The following is a 20,178-nucleotide window of genomic DNA, read 5'->3' as shown; positions in this document are numbered from 1 at the left end:
ATTTTATTATTTAAAAATTGCGGGATTAATATCAGATTAATTTTTTCAGATTTTATCTAATTTACCGACTAAACACAGAATAACAAGAATAGTTTGAGGGAACCAAAGCGTCTTTTATTGGCGATATGAGATAGCATTTATTGATTCATCAGATAGATTGATCGAAATTAAACAATCGTTCGAACAATTGAATTAGTTGAATTTACAATTTTTATTTAATATTTACAAACTAGTCCTGGACTATAGGAACAGATAGCAAAATATTCTTTATTGAAAAAAAGATGATATTTCACATATATATATTTATATATTACAAATAAAGTAAAAATACATAAGTTTCTAAAATCAGTAGGAATGTACTACAATTATACTATGGTATTCTATCGTATCCTTCTGATTCGTTTAAATATGTTTTCATAAAGTATGCAATAAAGGGTATAATTATAATAAACGCGATATAAAGCAAGAAAAAGTAGGAGGTATTCGAATTCGAAGGCTGGTCCTTCGGAGTCTGAGGGATAGGATATGTTTCAATTCTTGTATCAAATCCATAACCTTCTACTTCCAAAGTACCACTAGTATCAACAATAAGATAATCTCCTTCAACTGTTATATTTTTAGTTTCATAATTTTCCTTTCGAAGATAACATCTAAGTGCATTAATCTCAACATCGGTCATTGAAACAATTCTTCCATTCTCATCTAATCTGTCTGCTTTTCCATTAATTCGAATTTTTGCTTTAAATGGTACGTGAATACTAACCTTATCTATAGTGCTGTTAACTTTTACCGAATTAAGGGGTGGTACGATAATTTTTTGACCAATATGATATGAAACCGTTTCTGATACGGATTCCCTGTATACTTCATCATGATTTGAACGAAATGTACTTTTAATTCCACCAACAAATCTCGTATTTATCCCCAATATTTCGAGAATAGGCATACCAAGATGAAAATCCATACCAACATATTTTGTAGATTCAAATGATTCTGATTTTCTTATTTCCAAAGAATAAATATTTGATTTTGTTTCAATTCTATCGATAGTTTGTTCTATTGTTGCATTTGCATAATTTTCAAAAACAAAATTACCACTTAAAAGGTTAACGCGTGACTTATATTTATCCAAATTATCTTTTATATCTGGAGGATACGTAAAATCCATTACTGTTGCGCTTATATTATAATTACTAGGTTCAAATAACCAATATTGATAAGGATTTACTTTGGAATTATCTCCAGGACTACTGATATAAACATTTTTACCATTGCCGTCTAAATTTCGAGATTTTGGATGAATAATATTAAAAGCATCATCATCTATCTTTGTAAACATCCAATGTTGATACGGGTTAAAAATAGAATTATGTTTAGGAGCACTGATATACGCTGTTTGACCGTTACTGTCTAAATTCATACCAGATTTTAAGTTTACAATATTATAACGATTATCATCAGCAGCTTTCCTCAATGACCAATATTGATATGGATTAGATGCAGAACTAATATAGATACCATCACCATTGCTATCCAAGTTTGAACCTGACTTTGAATGAATTACTTTATACGTGATTCCTTCTATCAAATTAAAATCTTTTGTAGAATCGGAATCTGTGATAACCCTATTATTAGGGATTAAATTACTATGGGCAGAAATTATAAAAAAAGAAAAACACCATATTTTATTTTCATGGTTACAAAAATTTAAAATTTAAGTTTTTATGTGAACCAAAAAAAAAAAAATGAGAGTGCATTTTAAATAATGAAAATCGGTATCATGTTACACTTGTCAAAAGAAACTTTATTCTATTTGTATGTCCTAATGACGGAATCAAATTATCCGGTTGATCCAAGCCTTTTACCTATTTTTTGTATAACTGAACTAATCGCTTATATTATTAAAAGACAAAAGTTTATAAATTACATTATCAGTTATACAATAAATTATTATGCTAAGGTATTCTAACGTATTCATCATTTACTTTGTTTAAATATGATTTTATAAAATAATATGCAATAAAAGATGTAAATATGATAAGCGCGATGTAAAGTATGAAGTAGGAGAAGTAAGAGATATTCGGAGGAGGGGTCGGCTGGATCGGGGTCTGGGAGATAGGATATGTTTCAATTCTTGTATCAAATCCATAACCTTCTACTTCCAAAGTACCACTGGTATCAACAATAAGATAATTTCCTTCAACTGTTATATTTTTTGTTTCATATTTTTCCTTTCGAAGATAACATCTAAGTGCATTAATCTCAACATCGGTCATTGAAACAATTCTTCCATTCTCATCTAATCTGTCTGCTTTTCCATTAACTCTAATCTTTGCTTTAAATGGTACGCGAATACTAATCTTATCTATCGTGCTATTAACTTTTACCGAATTAAGGGGTGGTATGATTATTTTCTGATTAACATTATATGAAACCGTTTCTGATACAGTTTCCCTATATACTTTCTCATGTTTTGAAGAAAACGCAAATTTAATCCCACCAGTACCTTCTATAAACCCTGTGTTTATTCCCAAAGTTTGGAGAATATATATACCAAGATCAACCTTCACGTCAATATTTATTGTAAATTGAAATGAATCTGATTTTCTGATTTCCAAAGTAAAAATATTTGATTTTGTTTCAATTCTATCGATAGTTTGTTCTATTGTTGCATTTGCATAATTTTCAAAAACAAAATTACCGCTTAAAAGGTTAACGCGTGACTTATATTTATCCAAATTATCTTTTATATCTGGAGGATATGTAAAATCCATTACTGTTGCGGTTAAATTATAATTACTAGGTTCAAATAACCAATGTTGATAAGGATTTACTTTGGAATTATCTTCAGGACTACTGATATAAACTTCCTTACCATTGCCATCCAAATTCCGAGATACTGGATGAATAATATTATAAGTATCATTATCAATCTTTGTAAACATCCAATGTTGATATGGATTAAAAATAGAATTATGTTTCGGAACACTTATATATGCGGTTTGACCGTTACTATCTAAATTCATACCAGATTTTAAACTTATGATATTATACTTATTACCATCAGCCTTTTTTAATGACCAATATTGATACGGACTAGAAATAGAACTAGTATAAACTCCATTACCGTTACTATCCAAGCTTAAGCCTGAATTTGAATGAACTATTTTATATGTTATTCCTTCTATCAAATTAAAATCTTCGGAATCTGTGATAACCCTATTGTTAGGGATTAAATTACCGTATGTAGAAATTATAAAGAGTAGAAAAACACAGTACTTTATTTTCATAGTTATAAACAAATTTAAAAATTTATTGAATTTCGAAACAAAAAAAAAAATAAATGCACAATTTATATTTGGGAAACCGATGATCCTAACTTTTTTGTATAACTGATTACTCGAATTCTGGCTATGCATGTAAAGCCTGTTTTTAAAGTTTAACGGTATACCATAAAAAAAAAATTTAAATCGTGAAAAAGTTGCTTATCAAGTAATAGGTTTCGAGAATATGGATTCTTTTGTAAATTCATATAAATACTTCGTATCAATTCTGTTTATAAAGGAAATTTTTTTTTTACCAATTATAATTATAATTATAATTTTCATATTCTGAAATATTTATTATAACAGAAAAATGTGGTCTCGTTAAAGAGGTTGCGTTGTTAGGGATTTGATAACCTGCGTGATGTTTGTGGTATGACTTCCGTGCAAAGTTCTCTTGTAGTTTGGACTCGACGATTCACCTCTCAGAATTTTATAATATCCCAGAGGAAGAAGACAGAAATATAGGAGAGTTACTAATTTTAAAAATGTAAATGATGCGATATAAACTGATAATAGAACAACTGATTAGTAGGTGTGTATACTATTATTCATTAAGGGTGTGCAGGTTTTACTTGTAAGTTTGGGGCTTCTTGATAGGTTTAACATTAAAACCCGTTTGGGGAGTCTAATAATCTTCTGCAACGTGAAATTACACAAAACAAACAATTATCTTTAATTTTTATTAATAAAGGTGTACAAGACCACAAAGTACGAAAATACTTTCAGAAAAATGTAAAAATTATGTTGTATTAGATCAATTATATGATGAAAACTGTTATATTTAATCATATTTATTTTATGTCAAGCTCAAGATAAAAATGAAAGTGGCAATCCAAAAAAAAGCGCGATCAAATTAATCAAAATAAATACAATCAGCTCTGCAAGCCCACGACTCGGGATAGCTGAAATCTAAACCGAAAAGTATAATTGAGAGATATGAAGTCTTGAATCTTGATCAAGTCAATATAGAATAGATCGTGAAACCGTTAACTAACCCGAACGAGAAAAATATCTCGTATGATTAAAACTGACTTTGCTCAGTATTTTTGAAGACAAGAAATTTCAACTCGTGATGTTATTAGGACATTTTAACCTATTTGATAAAGAGAAATAATAAAAATTAAAAATTAAAATGACGACAAAGTAACGGCCCTACAAATAAATAATGGACAATTAATACGTAATCATAAACTCTAATTAATAATTAGCTTTTTTTATCTATTTCATTTTCGTGAGAAAACGCTTGTATTCCTTTTTTAGATAATTCATCACGTCATCCGATCAAATATTCAGATGGATGTTTACAGATCATCAGATATTCTCTTTCAAAAATTTCTAAATGGGTCAGCGAAAATGCCTTAATTTGAAGGCGTTTATTCCGTTACACATTGCATCGTAAATCTTCGAATTTTTAGCTTCCAACAAAACTTAATTTAAAGATATTAAAATCATATATGCATAGAATAAAGATCCCCTTCTTATGAGATTTAATATATTCAAGATCCATGATTGCTAAAATATCTTGCAAGAAAAGAAAAAATATATTTTAATTAATTGTCATCTGCAGAAATGCATAATGCCTTAATGCGTCATTGTGATCGGGATGTACAAACATTACAATATGTCAGATAGTAAATCCTTACACTTTATTTTTATGTTTGTATTTGTATTACAAATTTACAATTATTTTTATCAAAGAAACATTCAATATTTCCAAAAAAATTGTTCATTCACTCACATTTCCTTAAAAATGCGTATAAACGTATATTTCCAAATTCAAATCATCAGATTTCTTTTCTTCTTGACAAAATGTCCGATATGTCAGAAAATGTTGTAAGTTAATTAAAATCGATAAAAAAAAGAAAAAAGAAAAAAGAATAAATTAAAATTTTTTTGTCCATACTTAGTTTTTTTTTTATTTATATGGTTATATCTTTTTTTTTTAAAGACTTTGTTCAAAATCGGTGAAATAGTCGACGAAATTATCAAACAAACAGATCTTGGAAAAAGAAAAACATTTTCTTTGGATAAATTGGATAGTTTAGTCCAAGAGTTAAAAAAATATGGGATTTACTGGGATTTAAAACAAGTTTATGATCGGTAAACAAAAGTTCTATTTTATATTAATTTATTCAAAATATTATATACATAAAATAATTTGTCTAATCATAAATTCTAGTTTGATCAAACGTAAACGATCTGGAAGTGAAAGAAAAAGTGGAGCGCTAGGTCCTATGGCTTCCTTTAATGAGACCTTGATTAATAAGGACTATACCAGAATTTCGTCGATTTTAAATAACGACGATAATGAAGCAGGATCACAAAGAGCCGGAGCGACTATCACTGCAAATGTCACCACTACTACCACTGCTACTGCCAATGCAACTAATACTTCCACCTCAACTGCTGCTACTACTGCAACTGCTACGATCGCTGCAACTACAATTGCTACTATCATTGCAACTGCAACTGCAACAACTGCAGCTGCTACTGCAATTGCCACACAACATACCGCCCCTTTTGATCCTACTGCTGTGTTACCTCCACTCGATAATTCTATGCATCAGAATAATATCATTAAATTTCCTACTTTGCAACCTGATCACGTAATGAAGGAACAAACACACCAGTTTTGTTCCTTTCCATGAAACTATATTAATAAGTACGTTAATTCGTCCCAAAATTTGATCATTAACAGTTCTAAATTTTTCATAGACTACCATAGTATTTATTAATTTGCTATAGATCTATTCTCTTATCAGAACTTAGAAATGGTAAATTATTGATCAATAATAAATAATAGAAATATATATCTTTAATTTTTTTTTCCTCTTTAACAAAAATCATCTATCCTTTTTACGTAAATTATATATAGTTTTCATATATTTTGAATATAATAGTATTTAAATGGTCCTCTCTTTTAACTTCCAATCGGAATATAAAGTCTATCGTAATATAAGTTTATTTGTTTTTATGGTTTTCGTGAATATACTATATAATAAACTAGATTGTATTCTCATGATCTTTCTCCTTTCAGTATATTTGATCATCCTACTTTCTCTAGCGTAATTTTCAGAATATAATATGTATCATCTGATAATAGCTTGTTTCCATTGAAATATACTCATAAAGTGATCGATAACATGTCAAAAAATTTTGAATAGAGAACCATATATATTATTTTTCTGAATTATCATCTGACCTTGTATCTTTAATATTTTGGAACGTGCTGACAATTCATATATGAAACCACCTTTTCCGTAAAAGAAAATATGATACTATCTTAGTGTTAGAAATATGTATGGATTCAGACCAGAATTTCTCCTGAAATTTATAAGAAACTAGCTTATAAATGTTAATGATTCTGCTGGAAACTCCTAAAGACTGGGATACCTGTCTATAAAATGATAATGTTACTTTTTGATTTCATCTTCATCTCTTTTTCGTATTCTTTTCTTTGGCACCATCTTCTCTAACTCATCTTCTCTTCCGATTTCCAACAAATTATCGCTCATCAAAAAATTTTTATATATCTACTTTTTTTTTAACTTTCTTTCTAAGAGTAATATCTATAAAAGATAATCCATCTTAATTTAACTATACTTTTAAAAGTGACTAAGTTGTTAAAAAAATTTTTTTTATGCGACTTTTCCACTTGCTAACCTACAATATACTGTATGTTGAATCTTATTATTTGTTGATTGTGAATTGCGTTCCAAATCATTGATAGTTTTGTTCATCACTGGTAACAATATATCAATATATAACAATATTAGTCGAATAATTATCAATAAATAAATAAATAAATAAATATTTTCTTTAATTTGTTATCATCGTTCACTCACCATTTTCTTCCCACTATTCCATCGGCATTTTTTGTTGATTTTCCTTCTCCTAATGACGCGTAAAAAATAAAAATAAAGATTAAAAATTAATTTTCTTTCTTCCCTGTGTATAAAAATAACTTAATACAACGACCAATTACTCAACCTTGGCTGAATTTTTTTTTTTGAAATCCTTAGATTGGAGAAGGTATAAATTTGTAACTACACTCGTTATTACCAAGTGTTATTAATATTTCTACCACCTCTCCTTTTAAATATTGTTCGAGGATTAAGGGATCTCCATATTCAGAATAACGTCGTCCAACAATTACAGCTCAGAAGATAGATTTTTTAGCATGCTCTTTCAATTGTTCCATAGCATTATTATTATTAACCTTTTTAATCTTTGACTTCCTCTTCCACGTATAAGGTTTAACAGCAGCAGGTACTTTAAATGCTAATTATAACCAAGACTAAGGATAAGTAAGTATTTGTAGATAGCCACACTCACAAAAGAATAAAAAAAAATAAAATAAAATATTCTTACCATAAACTTAAATGTTCAGTTTCAACAGATTAAATTTTTCACATCTCTTTTTTTAAAGAGTCATAATGTTCATCCCTTTAAAATAATCAAAATTCATTTATGAGACATACCGGTATCATTAAGTATTAGAATCATTTCTTTTTTCGATTGTGATGAAAAAGTAGCATTTTATATTTAGCCGAAAAAAAAAAATCAGATTAATCAGCGATTCACATGACAAATTTACAATTTCGACCGGAATTAAATAGTTAAAAATGATTACCAGTATTACCGTAAATCGTAATTTAAAAAATTAAAAACTTTTTTTCCTCCTAAATAAATTCCTAATTCCTTTTGTTTTAAAATAATGAAAGTACAAGAAAATATATAGCGAAATATTCAATTTCATATTCTTCCTAACATGAAACAAAATCATCGAGATACTCATTAATATCATTAATCAAAAAATCTATTTCTTTTCCTAATTTTCAAATTATCGAGCTAAAGGAGTTGATAGTAAATCCACATTTCCTTTCATTCATATTTACAGTAATTATATCACGCTCTCCAAAGGGCGGACAATAACCAATTGTTCCTATAAAATCTGGAGAAGTCGCATCAGAGCTTGATCTTTGAAAATTTTAATTTATCAATTAATCTGCACCGAAAAGGGCACTAATACTATGGTTTTGGTGATATCCAGATGCCTCTAAAGACATATAGATAGATATTAGTGGCTGAAACTTCTAATAATTCATCACAGATACTTTTTTCTCCATAATAATAATGCTAAAAGATCTGTTCATTTCAATCACAAACAATTTAGCTCTAATTCCATTAATTACCATGAAATCTTAAAATAACAAATTGGGATATTTTTATGAGACATCTAATATTGAAATCGTTATTAGTGTATTAATTCCTATTGGTCACCACAGTATTTCTAATGACCGAACTATAACTCAGTTATTTGGTCTTTGACCGATATCTCCTTTTCCCATCCAATAACTATTTATTATATATAAAATTAGCAAAATAAAATGTTATTATAAAATATTATTGACTCCATTAATCTTTACCGAAGGACGTGATTTCATAACCAATTCAAAATCTTGTCTTATAGTCCCAGATTTAATTTTAAAATATATTATGGATTAATAGATAACATTTCAATATATACTTCAGTTGTTGAAATTCTTCAATATTATCCGTAAAAGAGCGATCAACCAATTCGCGTCTACAGTAAATACGACAATTATCCCAATCTCGCCTATCGTAAAACCTAGGTAATTTGAGAATAACAATCTGTTTAATTACTTTAAATTGACAAACATAAAACCCATTAAGTAGGCTACAAGGTGCAACCTATCTAACCTACGAATGGATATAAGGGTTAGGGAATAAAATATACTCAAAGTACCTTTGCTTTTACATGATTATAAATAGTTATAAAATGTAAGAAATACAATAATTCATTTGAAATTTCAGAATTTCTTGTCTGGAAAGATCTGAAATTAAAAAATTGACGAGTAAAAAATGTCAAATCCTAACTTTTGAAGTAAATTATAGGTTAATAATAAATTAAATTTGAAACAGGATCTCAAAAAATAATTTTCTCCTTTATATAAACTATTGGATATGTAAGACAATTACGTAATTTCTTTTTACATCGAAGTGATATGGTAGAACATTCGTATCGATTTGGTAACATAAAATATGAAGGGACCCCGTGTAGATCTCTCCATAAAATTATAAAATTATAGGATAAATTTGATTGTTGCCATTTTCAAAATGATTAATAATGGTTGAAATTTTATGGAGGGGATAGGATAAAAAAAAAAATTCTGAGAGACATTTGTAGTAAAAGACGCTTTATGAAATATTAAAAGCAATTGATTAGTAGGTTATTATGATTTTGAAGAATGCCGGGACACCAATAATAAAAGCGTTATTACATTGCACAAATTCTATAAGGTTCAAAAACAAGTCCAAAATAAGACCGACTAACTAAATATTACGCAATTAACTGCTTATTATATTCATAGATTACATAATTATTTTTTGGGAATGATCATTTTTTTAATATCAATCTTAGATTCGGGAATCCCGAATACAGTCCCGGCATAGCATAAGCACAAATAAAATTTGAATGAATCGTAACAATTACACAGTTTAAACGTAGACTAACTCGTGGACGATATAATAATACAATGTTGAAAGTAGAAATCATTCAATGATAAGAAACCAATCAGTAATAATAATCCTGATCTTCCTGACCTCTCGGACTTCGAGGACCTGACCCCCTACAAGAAAGATAATAATATACTGTATATTATATACTGTATACACTAAAATATTATATACTTAATTGAACTTCTTCCATGTAATATATCTTATTACTTTCTTGGTGGTTTCCACGGTTTGTCCTTATTTCCCTTGTCACGAGGTCCTTTATCATCATCATCAGGATTTTTTGGTAGTTTTGGCCTTTGCTTTGGTTTCGTCTGATTTGGCTTTCTTTTTTCTTTGCCTTTATTATCCATCGTGTATTTAATAAGATATGATGCGCCTGAGGAATTGTTAATTTCTTCAATGATTTTATTTTATTAATCAACAAAGAATACTATTTGCAAACTTACAAGTTAAACGTGTTTGAGTTAATTTGAAATAATTTGAAGAGAGATTAATCGAATGGTAGAGCAATGGTTTATATTTTTATTTATTCAGGGGTAAAATTAATTTGTTATTGTTGCAAATTTAGCGCTCGTTCCTATTTTAATTGTGTCGAAAATTCTTTGGGTGCACAATTTTCTATACACAAGAAATTCATATGACCCAAAAGTAATTGAATTTGTTTAGCCAATTTCCAGAATTTATGATTACACGTGAAAGTGTTAATATTTATTATTATTATTTGGTCACGTTCGCTCATTTTACCTGTATAACATCGTAAATAATTAAGTAAGTACACACTTAATATCATAAACTCGAATATTAAAAATTATTATTATGGTATTGAATATTCTTCCTATTTAACAATTCTATCAAATAAATACTAGTTCTTTTTTTTCGACTTTCTTTTAGGGGCAAGATTTTTATTTTTCAACGGGTGAGTGAAATTGGCGTATTGAAATCTGATCCAGCTATAACTGATAAACCCAACTTTACCGCTACATCATAAGAGGTTGAAGAATTATTCGGTTTAGGCTCCATGATAAGAAACTTAATATAATTTTGTTTAGTCATGGAGTAATCAAGTCGAGGGAGAACCGCCTCGGGATTAAAAGGAGCGACAAGTGTGTTAATAGGGTAAGTCTTTTGAATTATGTACGTTCCTATCTCATTATTTACACCTCCATCGCCGTCTCCTATTTCATTACTTGCAGTACCATTTTGATTAGGAGGAGGTCTTGGTGAGGCTACACGGTCTTGACGCGCAAATAATCTGGAATTTATGATAAATTTGTGAGTATATTTTTTTTTTAAAAAAAAATTAAACATCTTCTTTTATAAAACAAAATAATCAAAAAATATTTTATTTACCGATCATGAATTTTTTTTTCGGTCTCACAAATCTCGTATTTCTGTAACTTTAGGACTGCTTCTTTTGTTTTTCCAACTACTGACTCAAGAATTTCGTTTATTATTTCATCTCGGCTCTTCAATTTGTGTGCAGTAGAAGAGTTTGAAGACATAGAAAAGCAAATAAATTAAAAAGAAAATACTTTTTTATGGAATTTTCAGCGAATTATTAAATTAAGAATAGTAAAAAAAAAATTAAAATAAAAAAATAAATTTCTTTTACGCAAATTGTGTTTCATGTTTTTAAGATGCAAGATGCAGATCATAATACATAGAAGTTAACGGTTATGTAAATTTGGGATAGTTCATTTAAATTATTATGATTGTCAAAATTCTAACAATCAAATAAGTTAAATTTATAATCAAAAAATTCAAAACGATTGCGTAACGTTTAATTTCATTTTTCGGAATTAGGTATCCGCAAGTATTAAAAGCTTCCAATTACCATATTAGCCTCAGTTTTTTTTTAACATTGCAATTAAATGGTTAAACTTTTATTTGGGAATTGAATCTGATTATTTCTCACGAACTATAAAATAAAAAGTTCTTTCCATAAAAGAAGAATATGCCGTCATTTAGTAACAAAGTATAAATATCTTTAATTATTTATTTCTTTTGCGTTATATTAACAAAATGCTCTTCTACAGGACAACAAGTGTATAAAGTTTCTCATGAGGTTATGGGGACGCTATAATGATCGTTTTTTAAGGATTATTAGGCTAATGCCACAATATACGCCAAAACAACTTGCTAATCAGTATGAATTTTATTTAAAATATATATATATATATATATTTTTTTTACTTACGAACTTTTTAACATTTTATTTTTTTTTAAAAAAAATAATTTAGTTGGAGAAATTATCTCAATCCAAAATGTAAGTAAAACTTTTTGTCTATCAATTTATTTATTTATTTTTTTTCAATACATTGATTTAGTATATATTAGTATGTAATCAACCTCTAGGGGATCACGAAAAAGGTTACGTTATCGAACTAGCTCAAAAATATCGAACACCAAAATACATCAATTGGAAATACGTAATTCAAGACCTGTATGTACAATTTGGAAAACTCCGCGCCGAAAACCAAGTTAAGAATTATTGGAATTCGAAAAATAGAAGTAACTCGTATGACGTTAATGACACCTCTTTACGGCTTCCTCGACTCCACAATGATACAAAATATCGTTATGAATTTATTATGGAACATAATTATAAACTTAAACCTAAATTTAATGAACCTTATAGAATGAGGCCTTATTAGTAATTACCCTAATGTACAGTAATACTTTATTAACCTTTATATTATTTTTATAATAAAAAGAAAAAAATCTTAATATAAAATATCATTTATCACCCTCCTCCACCTCCTCTCAACCATCCACAAAATACGATATGGCTGCCGTTGGTATAGCTGCCCCCATATTTTATGGTCGGGAAGATGAAGATCTTAACGAAAATTAAAATGTATACATAATAAACAATTGAACAAAATCAACTAACAACTTCAATTTTAATGAGCTATTTTCCCATTCAATCCTCGAATTTTAGTATTTTTAATCCTAGATTTTTTTTTGACAAAGAAATTAGAATTTAGGCGCTGTTTCTTTGCAGTAAACCATGTGATTGGACGATTTAAAATCCGTTGTAGCTTAATAATTTTACCGCGAAACAGCGCACAATAAGTTTTTGAAAAAATACCGGAAATTTTCCGAAAAAATCAAAAAATTCCGGAAATTCATTTTTTGCATCGGAACATGTGACTGGAACCAATAAAAAAAAATTTTTTTTATTTAATTGGCAATTCGGCATAAATTCTAAAGTCTCAAATATTTTCATTATGTCTTTATTACAATATGGATTTAAGCATTAAAGAATTAATAATAGCTTGACTCAAGAAAATGAGAATTAATATTTTAACGTTTTTATTATATATTAATAAAATTCCGGCATTCATAAAATTTACCGGAAATTTGCTGTGCCATGTCCGAAGAAATTCCGGGTTTGAAAAATTTTTACGGATTTATCAAAAAGCTTTCGGAAAATCCGGCAAAATTTAAATAGATTTTGTGCGCTGCCGCGAAATATTCATTGTTAATATTTCTTATTTCTCTTTAATTGGCTGGAAATTGCGAGAATTACGTCCAGACTGATGATAAAGAGTATATTTTCTTACTCTTTGATCCACTAACTAACTCAAATCTAGAAGGATCTCTTCTCTTCTGGTTGAGATTATTATTATCTTTGTGGTATTTGCACCATTCTCTTATTTAATGCAAATTTGTCGCTAGCGTACACAAGCACATAGAAGTCACAAATTTATCTTAGATTTCAGATTCTAAATTTCTAGCACAAAATGGGGACTTATTATTATTTAGAGGAAATTCCCGATCCAATAATAGTTTTAGACACTACAGTAGACCCTTTTACGTGCAAATAATTAGTCCTATTATAATATTGGTGGTCAAAGTAATCAAATTCATATGATTGATATGAACAATAGAAAAAATTACAAGTAGATTAACAATTTTAATCAAAGTACAACAGCACCTTGATAGAAGCGGTATTGCAACTACAATAATTATCGTATCTATTAGTTGCTTATTATTATATCATAAGAAGAGAACTGTTATATATACTTTCCGAGCTGAACATGCAATTAACTGTTATTTTAGAGCAAATAGCCAAATACTAACTAGGAAAAAAAAAAATAAAAATTAAACAAATTCAATTAATATTCTTCAAAGTACTAGAAAATGTTTTGAATTGGTCAATTATCTAAGAAAATATCTGAGTATATATGGTAATTAAGGCAAAATAATTATGATCAATTTTCAACACAAATTTAATCATATGATGATATATGATGATGAGAATGTTTTCGAATATATATTCTAATTCTAACGTTTCATTTTATCTACATAATATCACAAATAGGTTGTTCTGTCTCGAACTAATATTAGATAAGAGAACTATTTAATCCAGTCTATCACACTTTATAAAAACGTCTTGAACAAACAGATATCATACTGCGTTTCGTCTTCTTGTTCACCATATTAAAAAATTTTATCCGTTATTTCTGTAAAAACTCCGTAAAAATGAGCCTTTTCACGGATCCATTCACGGAAAATGTAAATAATTCCCGTGATATAAGGTTATTAACTCCGGAAATATGAGCCTTTTACGGAAGAAAGATAGAATATAAAAAACGGATCGACTTTTTTTACAGGGTCATCTTGTTTTCTTAGTGTCCTTTCTGAATTTTATAAAAGCTTTTCGGTTTCATTCCAGCAGGTAGTGGCGTTCATCATTGTTTGAATTTAAAATTAGAAAATAATTTTAAAATTTGACAACAAAAATTATCATAAGAAAAATTCGTAAGAATGCTCAATTTGTCATCTAAAAAATTTTTAAACAAAAGTTTATTAAAGTTTGATAATTAGTGAGAAATGTAAATAGGAGATAGTATTTTAATCGTGAATTCATTGGTCACTTATTGTATTGACGCCAATCAAACCATTATTCTTTACATACCGACTGTACATTTTCAATAAACAAAACGAAATAATCGCACACTTATTCTGGGAATTATATAAATATATTTTGTGGATTCAATTGAAATCCCAAATGATTTTTGCCCTAAATTTGTTAAAGATCCTCTTCTTAATATTCGTTTTCAAAAAAAAAAAAATTAAAATATGATTGTCAAGATCTTAGACTAGAATCGAACTAGCCAAAGCATAGATATGCTCTCCACCAGGATAAGATTTAAAAAAATATCTGTTTGCTTAATCTTTTAAACACATAGGAGAAAGAAAAGAAACAGAAAAAGAAGAGAAACACCTTAAAGTATGGATGAACCTACAAGAGCTATGACCTCAAACACCAATCGGCAAACTCAGAGGGATGCTATGGCTGACCAGCCGGGAGACAGGGGCATATGCTATGGGTTTATCACGTTTCCAATAAACCAAGGTCGTCTACAGTCACATTATGTATATTATACTATACATATGGTCTAGAAGTTCAACCATCTTCATTACGCTGGTGACCAGATGTAAAACCTAGACATCACCAGAGATAATGGGCGTTTTTACTAATAAAACTGCAAAACAAACTCCTTTTGTACGAGAGAGATACCTCGTTACGCGTGACGACCAGATGTAAAACCTAGACATCGTCAGGAATATGGGCGTTTTTACTAATAAAACTGCAAAACAAACTCTTTTTGTACGAGAGAGATACCTCGGTATGCGTGACGACCAGATATATAAAACCTAGATATTGTCAGGAATATGGGCGTCAAGATCTTAGACTAGAATTGAACTAGCCAAAGCATAGACATGCTCTCCACCAGGATAAGATTTTTTTAAAAAAAACAGAGATATTATAAAAAAAAAATGGAGAGAGAGATATTATTAAAAAAAAACGAGGGAGATATTATAAAAAAAAGAGAGAATTATTATTAAAAGAGATATTATAAAAAAAAATGCGAGTTATAAAAAAAAAGACGAGAAAAAAAACGAGAGAGAGATATTATAGAGAGATATTATAAAAAAAATGAGTTATTAGAGAGATATTATTAGAGAGATATTATATCTCTCGTTATAAAAAAATGAGTTATTAGAGATATTATTAGAGAGATATTATATCTCTCGTTATAAAAAAAAATTCCAAAATGTGGTTTATTTATAGAAAAAAATAATCAGTGGGTATACACAAAATTACGCAACTATTAATTCAAAATATGAGTAACTCAGAGATATATCGCGTAATTTATCAATATCCGACTCTGTGACATCATGACTAATAATATATTGATCACTTTTAAACGGAGATGTCTCAATAAATAATTATAGGAGTAAGTCTAACTCATATTCGATATACCGATAAAACTTGAAATTTTATTTTCCCACTATATAACTATATTTCATATATATCCCGTATAAAGGTTTGACTGTCGGTATAAACTTTATTCCAGAAGTGTGTTAGAAATTAGTAAGTTATTTAACAAAATAACGTCTGAAAGTTAGATTTATGATTATTTAGTAATTCTCTAGAAACAATCTCCTAATGCTGGGCCAGAGTTTTATGCTTTCAAGTGATTAAAATTAAATCCACGATTATTAAAAATAGATCATATTATTCATATACTGTATGTATTATAACGATGAATTATATAATTTATGTGTATGAGACTCATACATAGGCGGTATTTAAAATTCCAAATAAATCAATAATTGTACGGACGGTATTGTGCTTTATTGCTTTTTAGATCGTACCTGATAATACTTTACTTATTATATTATATCGTACCATACTACTTTACTATATACTCATGTGGTTCACGCGTTCTCTATAATAAAATGTCACAGTTCCAAACAAATTATTATTATAGTTTTGATGAGGCGGCTGCGGTAGATACATACGCTTTTTTTGTTAACTAATTTTTTTAATGTACTGTTCTTATTTGCTTTTCTTTTATTATTATTATTATTTTTTTTACTTAGTAGAGGACTAGTAGCAAAGGGACTAGACATTAAGGAGAAACTGGCAGGTTAGCTTTATGTGCCCGATCTATCATAGAATAATAAATTATACTCTTAATTCCTATTTTAAAGTTTCTCCCTATGTTATTCTTTTATATTTCCGGTACAACTTTGGGTTTAATAAAAATAATAAATTTTATATTTTTACAATTTACAATTTTTTAGCGTGTATAGTATTTCTCAAAATGTGCTAAATGGCAAAAACCTTTTGACGTGCTATTTAATTTGGTGTAACTTTTTTGATAAGCCACGTCTTTATTTTTTCCACGCTTCAAATATCCTTTTACATTTTCTTGTCTCACGATTTTTTTTATGATGATTTGATTAAGGTAAATTCATTTTTTTTAAACAAAATATACGTTACGCTAATTTCTTTTCTTTTTTTTTCAAAGTTCATTAATATATTATAAAATAAAAATAGAAAATTCTACTTAATTTACAGAATCATAAAGTAATTGTTAAAAACATTTACACAAAAGAGAAGGCTTTAAGTATATTGTTTATTTTGACGTGATGCTTTTAAACTGTATTAGCGATAAAAGTTATTATTTATAATGCATCGATAGGATCTCAAGCCTTGGGTTAAGAAATCCCAAGAGGAATTGTTCAACGAGTTGTTCGACACTGAAATCTATTAGTGAAGATTTGATAGAATTTCCATCAAAAAAATCTTGTTTATAATAAATTCTGTGCCAATCTCAGTTAAAATTATAGTATATACAGATTTTTGATGGCGAACAGTTTAGTGTTTTGTTTTAGGAAATGTAAATCATGTATTTTTAGAATAACTTTTTGCAAGTAAAATTTCTTGAAAATCAAAATCTAAGGATTACGAATAAATTTATTTTTTTTATTTAAATCAAGTTTCATATATTTCATCTCAAAAATTATTCTTTAATGTTTTATTAGCAATTCTTTTTTTTTACGTATTCAGTTGGTATACTGTATATACAATGCAATCATAGATAACTCTCTACATGATTACGCTCCGGTGTTATTGAACAAAATATTAAAAATACTCCATTAGCGTTTTTCTTAGGTAAACGAAGCTACTTATTTGTACTGCTTTAAAACTTATTGCCGTGTTATGTAGCATTTCCAACCATTTATAACTTTACTTAGCCTCTGGAAATAACTGATCAAGGAACTTCTGCTAATGAATTTAAATAATTACTAAAATCATAATTTATTGTTGCAGTATCATGTAATATCTGATATGTATGAATTACTCTCAATAATTATTAAGTCTTATAGATACATAACTTTTACTTAACTAACGTTAATACGTTAATAACCTTATAAATGGATGAGTACCATATAACAGAAAATATATTCTACTAATACATATTTAATAATAAGTGGTTGGTTATCAAGGAAATTATTGCATATTATCGATTGATGTTGGATATCTTAAATGAACCTATAAATATATAAATTAGAAATAGAATTATAGGAAATGGGATCAAGAATTTAGTCCTTACCCTAAACGGGTTTGCATTCATCAGGATCATAATCATAAGTGGCAGAAATAGAATTATTCTCCCGCTTATTTTTTCTAAAAGATCTTAGGGATCTTAAATACTTATTATGCATAAAAATAACTTTTAAAAGATACAATTAATATATTTAATATAGTTAATATGAAAGCTTTTTTTTTTAAAAAAAAAATAAATATATAAAATTATATTTACACAGCAATCTGTTGTATATTTCCGATCGTCTATCACTGATCATCTCTCTCTCCTTTTGAAAAAATTATATATATATTTTTTTTAAACAAATAAATGATAAAGTAATTTAATTTAAATACCAGAGAAAACTTTTCTTCTATTTATATTAAAAAATTCCTCATAATACTATAAAATAAGAATAAATGTATATTAATTGAGATATTTCCATGGAAAAAAATTAGCAATACTAAAACAAAGTTCAATGTAATCTCTTCTTTTTTACTTTTAAAATTTGACGCAACATGACATAATTCATATTAATGATCGGAGTTAAGTTTTGACAGTTTTGACTGATTGTTCGCTAATTTACTATCATGATCAAATGCTTATCAGATCAGCATGTTTGTCAATCAGGCTTTGTTTGCTTAATTTAAACGTTAAATATTACTAATAGATAATCATGTAAATACATTTCTCTAACTTATTAGTTGTATATAATAGAATTCGAAATGTATCACTTCGTATATTTATAATATTTTTTGAATAAATTTATGACGAATCTTAGTAAGAAGATATTATTTCGATTTCTAATACAACTAAAAAAAAATAAAATTAATAGATCCATGTGAAGTATCGACCTTTTATTTGATTATTTTAGCGGTAAAGATTGATTAATGAGTTAGAATTAATGTTTCGATTTTATTTTAATATTAAAATTGACAAACTGCATCAAAAACTCCGACGGAATTTTTATAAGAAAAAACAAACATGAATGTTAAAAATTTTATTTTCTTTAAAGAAAAAAGAGCGGACTTTTTGATAAGGTTATCTCCTAATATTCTTTCCATTATCCGAAGGAATTTCTTGATTACAAAGTGATTTTGCATTACGCAGGTATGATACTAAGAATGTCGATCAAAATTTTTAATACAATTAAAGTCGATTGTTATTTATTAAACAAACATTTATGGATAAATTATTTGACATATTGCTTATGTGATCCGAGTGCAGAATTATAACATATGAAATTTAATTTTTCCTGTTCATTGTCAATGATTTTAGCCAGAATTATGAAATATCAAGAATCCATCATTGTATAAAAAAAAAACCTGTAAAATAGCCATTTTAATTCTGGCTAGAGGCCTACATTGGGTTGGACCTGGTCCGGGTTGAATTTTTGCAAAAACTTATAAGCCCGAACCTGGGTTTACATGTTCCAGCCCGGTGCAAGGTGGCTTATTTTCGGCCCATGCAGGCCTCTAATTTTGAGTAGTAATAATTAAATTTCATCCATTCTAACTGTTATTGATATGCCGTGAATAGGCGTTCCTTTGCCAGTACTAATTACATTATTTTATTTGGGTTCACAAATGCGTCAAGTTTTATTAAGAGTATTTTGATCAACGTGTATTAAAAAAATGTCTCGCATATATTTTTTCTTTAGAAACGATACATGTAACATAAATGACTAAAATTTAAATAAAAGTAACTACAGTATCTATAAGATTTGCACAAATTTAAATATTTAATAAATTAGTATAAGACTAATTATAACCCAGGGTGATTTAACCTATTAGTAAATTTTATATAATTATATAATTTCGCCCAAATTTCCAAAAAAAAACCCCAGGGGCAAGTTAGCAAAACTCATTTAATAAAATTATTACATTTACTGCAATTTGACTGTTAATAATTATCTT

General features: G+C 28.0%; 5 protein-coding genes across 5 annotated transcripts; 2 read left to right on the top strand and 3 right to left on the bottom strand.

Moving 5' to 3' along the window:
• Positions 1 to 370: 370 nt before the first annotated feature.
• On the bottom strand, positions 371 to 1,695 carry OCT59_003494 (uncharacterized protein; the record flags this gene model as incomplete). The annotated part of the gene is made up of 2 exons (XM_066145650.1): positions 371 to 1,614; positions 1,680 to 1,695. The coding sequence occupies 2 exons, from the start codon at positions 1,693 to 1,695 to the stop codon at positions 371 to 373; spliced, it is 1,260 nt and encodes a 419-aa protein (XP_065996349.1).
• Positions 1,696 to 1,783: 88 nt separating this feature from the next.
• On the bottom strand, positions 1,784 to 3,324 carry OCT59_003493 (uncharacterized protein). Its single transcript, XM_025320299.2, has one exon. It carries the CDS (start codon positions 3,288 to 3,290, stop codon positions 1,956 to 1,958), a length of 1,335 nt encoding a protein of 444 aa, XP_025171676.1. The 5' UTR covers positions 3,291 to 3,324; the 3' UTR covers positions 1,784 to 1,955.
• A 1,811-nt stretch (positions 3,325 to 5,135) lies between these two features.
• OCT59_003492 (uncharacterized protein) lies at positions 5,136 to 5,974 on the top strand (the record flags this gene model as incomplete). Its single annotated transcript, XM_066145649.1, has 3 exons — positions 5,136 to 5,159; positions 5,275 to 5,426; positions 5,506 to 5,974. The coding sequence occupies 3 exons, from the start codon at positions 5,136 to 5,138 to the stop codon at positions 5,972 to 5,974; spliced, it is 645 nt and encodes a 214-aa protein (XP_065996348.1).
• Positions 5,975 to 10,778: 4,804 nt separating this feature from the next.
• OCT59_003491 (uncharacterized protein) lies at positions 10,779 to 11,371 on the bottom strand (the record flags this gene model as incomplete). Its single annotated transcript, XM_025333522.2, has 2 exons — positions 10,779 to 11,121; positions 11,220 to 11,371. The coding sequence occupies 2 exons, from the start codon at positions 11,369 to 11,371 to the stop codon at positions 10,779 to 10,781; spliced, it is 495 nt and encodes a 164-aa protein (XP_025171674.1).
• A 452-nt stretch (positions 11,372 to 11,823) lies between these two features.
• OCT59_003490 (uncharacterized protein) lies at positions 11,824 to 12,523 on the top strand (the record flags this gene model as incomplete). The annotated part of the gene is made up of 4 exons (XM_066145647.1): positions 11,824 to 11,844; positions 11,906 to 12,015; positions 12,110 to 12,135; positions 12,207 to 12,523. The coding sequence occupies 4 exons, from the start codon at positions 11,824 to 11,826 to the stop codon at positions 12,521 to 12,523; spliced, it is 474 nt and encodes a 157-aa protein (XP_065996347.1).
• Between the last annotated feature and the right edge of the window lie 7,655 nt (positions 12,524 to 20,178).

Source organism: Rhizophagus irregularis, chromosome 11, assembly GCF_026210795.1.
Source record: "Rhizophagus irregularis chromosome 11, complete sequence".
NCBI lineage: Eukaryota > Fungi > Glomeromycota > Glomeromycetes > Glomerales > Glomeraceae > Rhizophagus > Rhizophagus irregularis.
Note: the sequence above shows the minus strand (reverse complement) of the source record. Positions and strands in the feature narration are given on the sequence as shown.

What these genes read in the sequence shown, in the direction of transcription:
- OCT59_003493 (XM_025320299.2), bottom strand. Translation starts at nt 3,290, where the DNA reads ATGAAAATAAAGTACTGTGTTTTTCTACTCTTTATAATTTCTACATAC.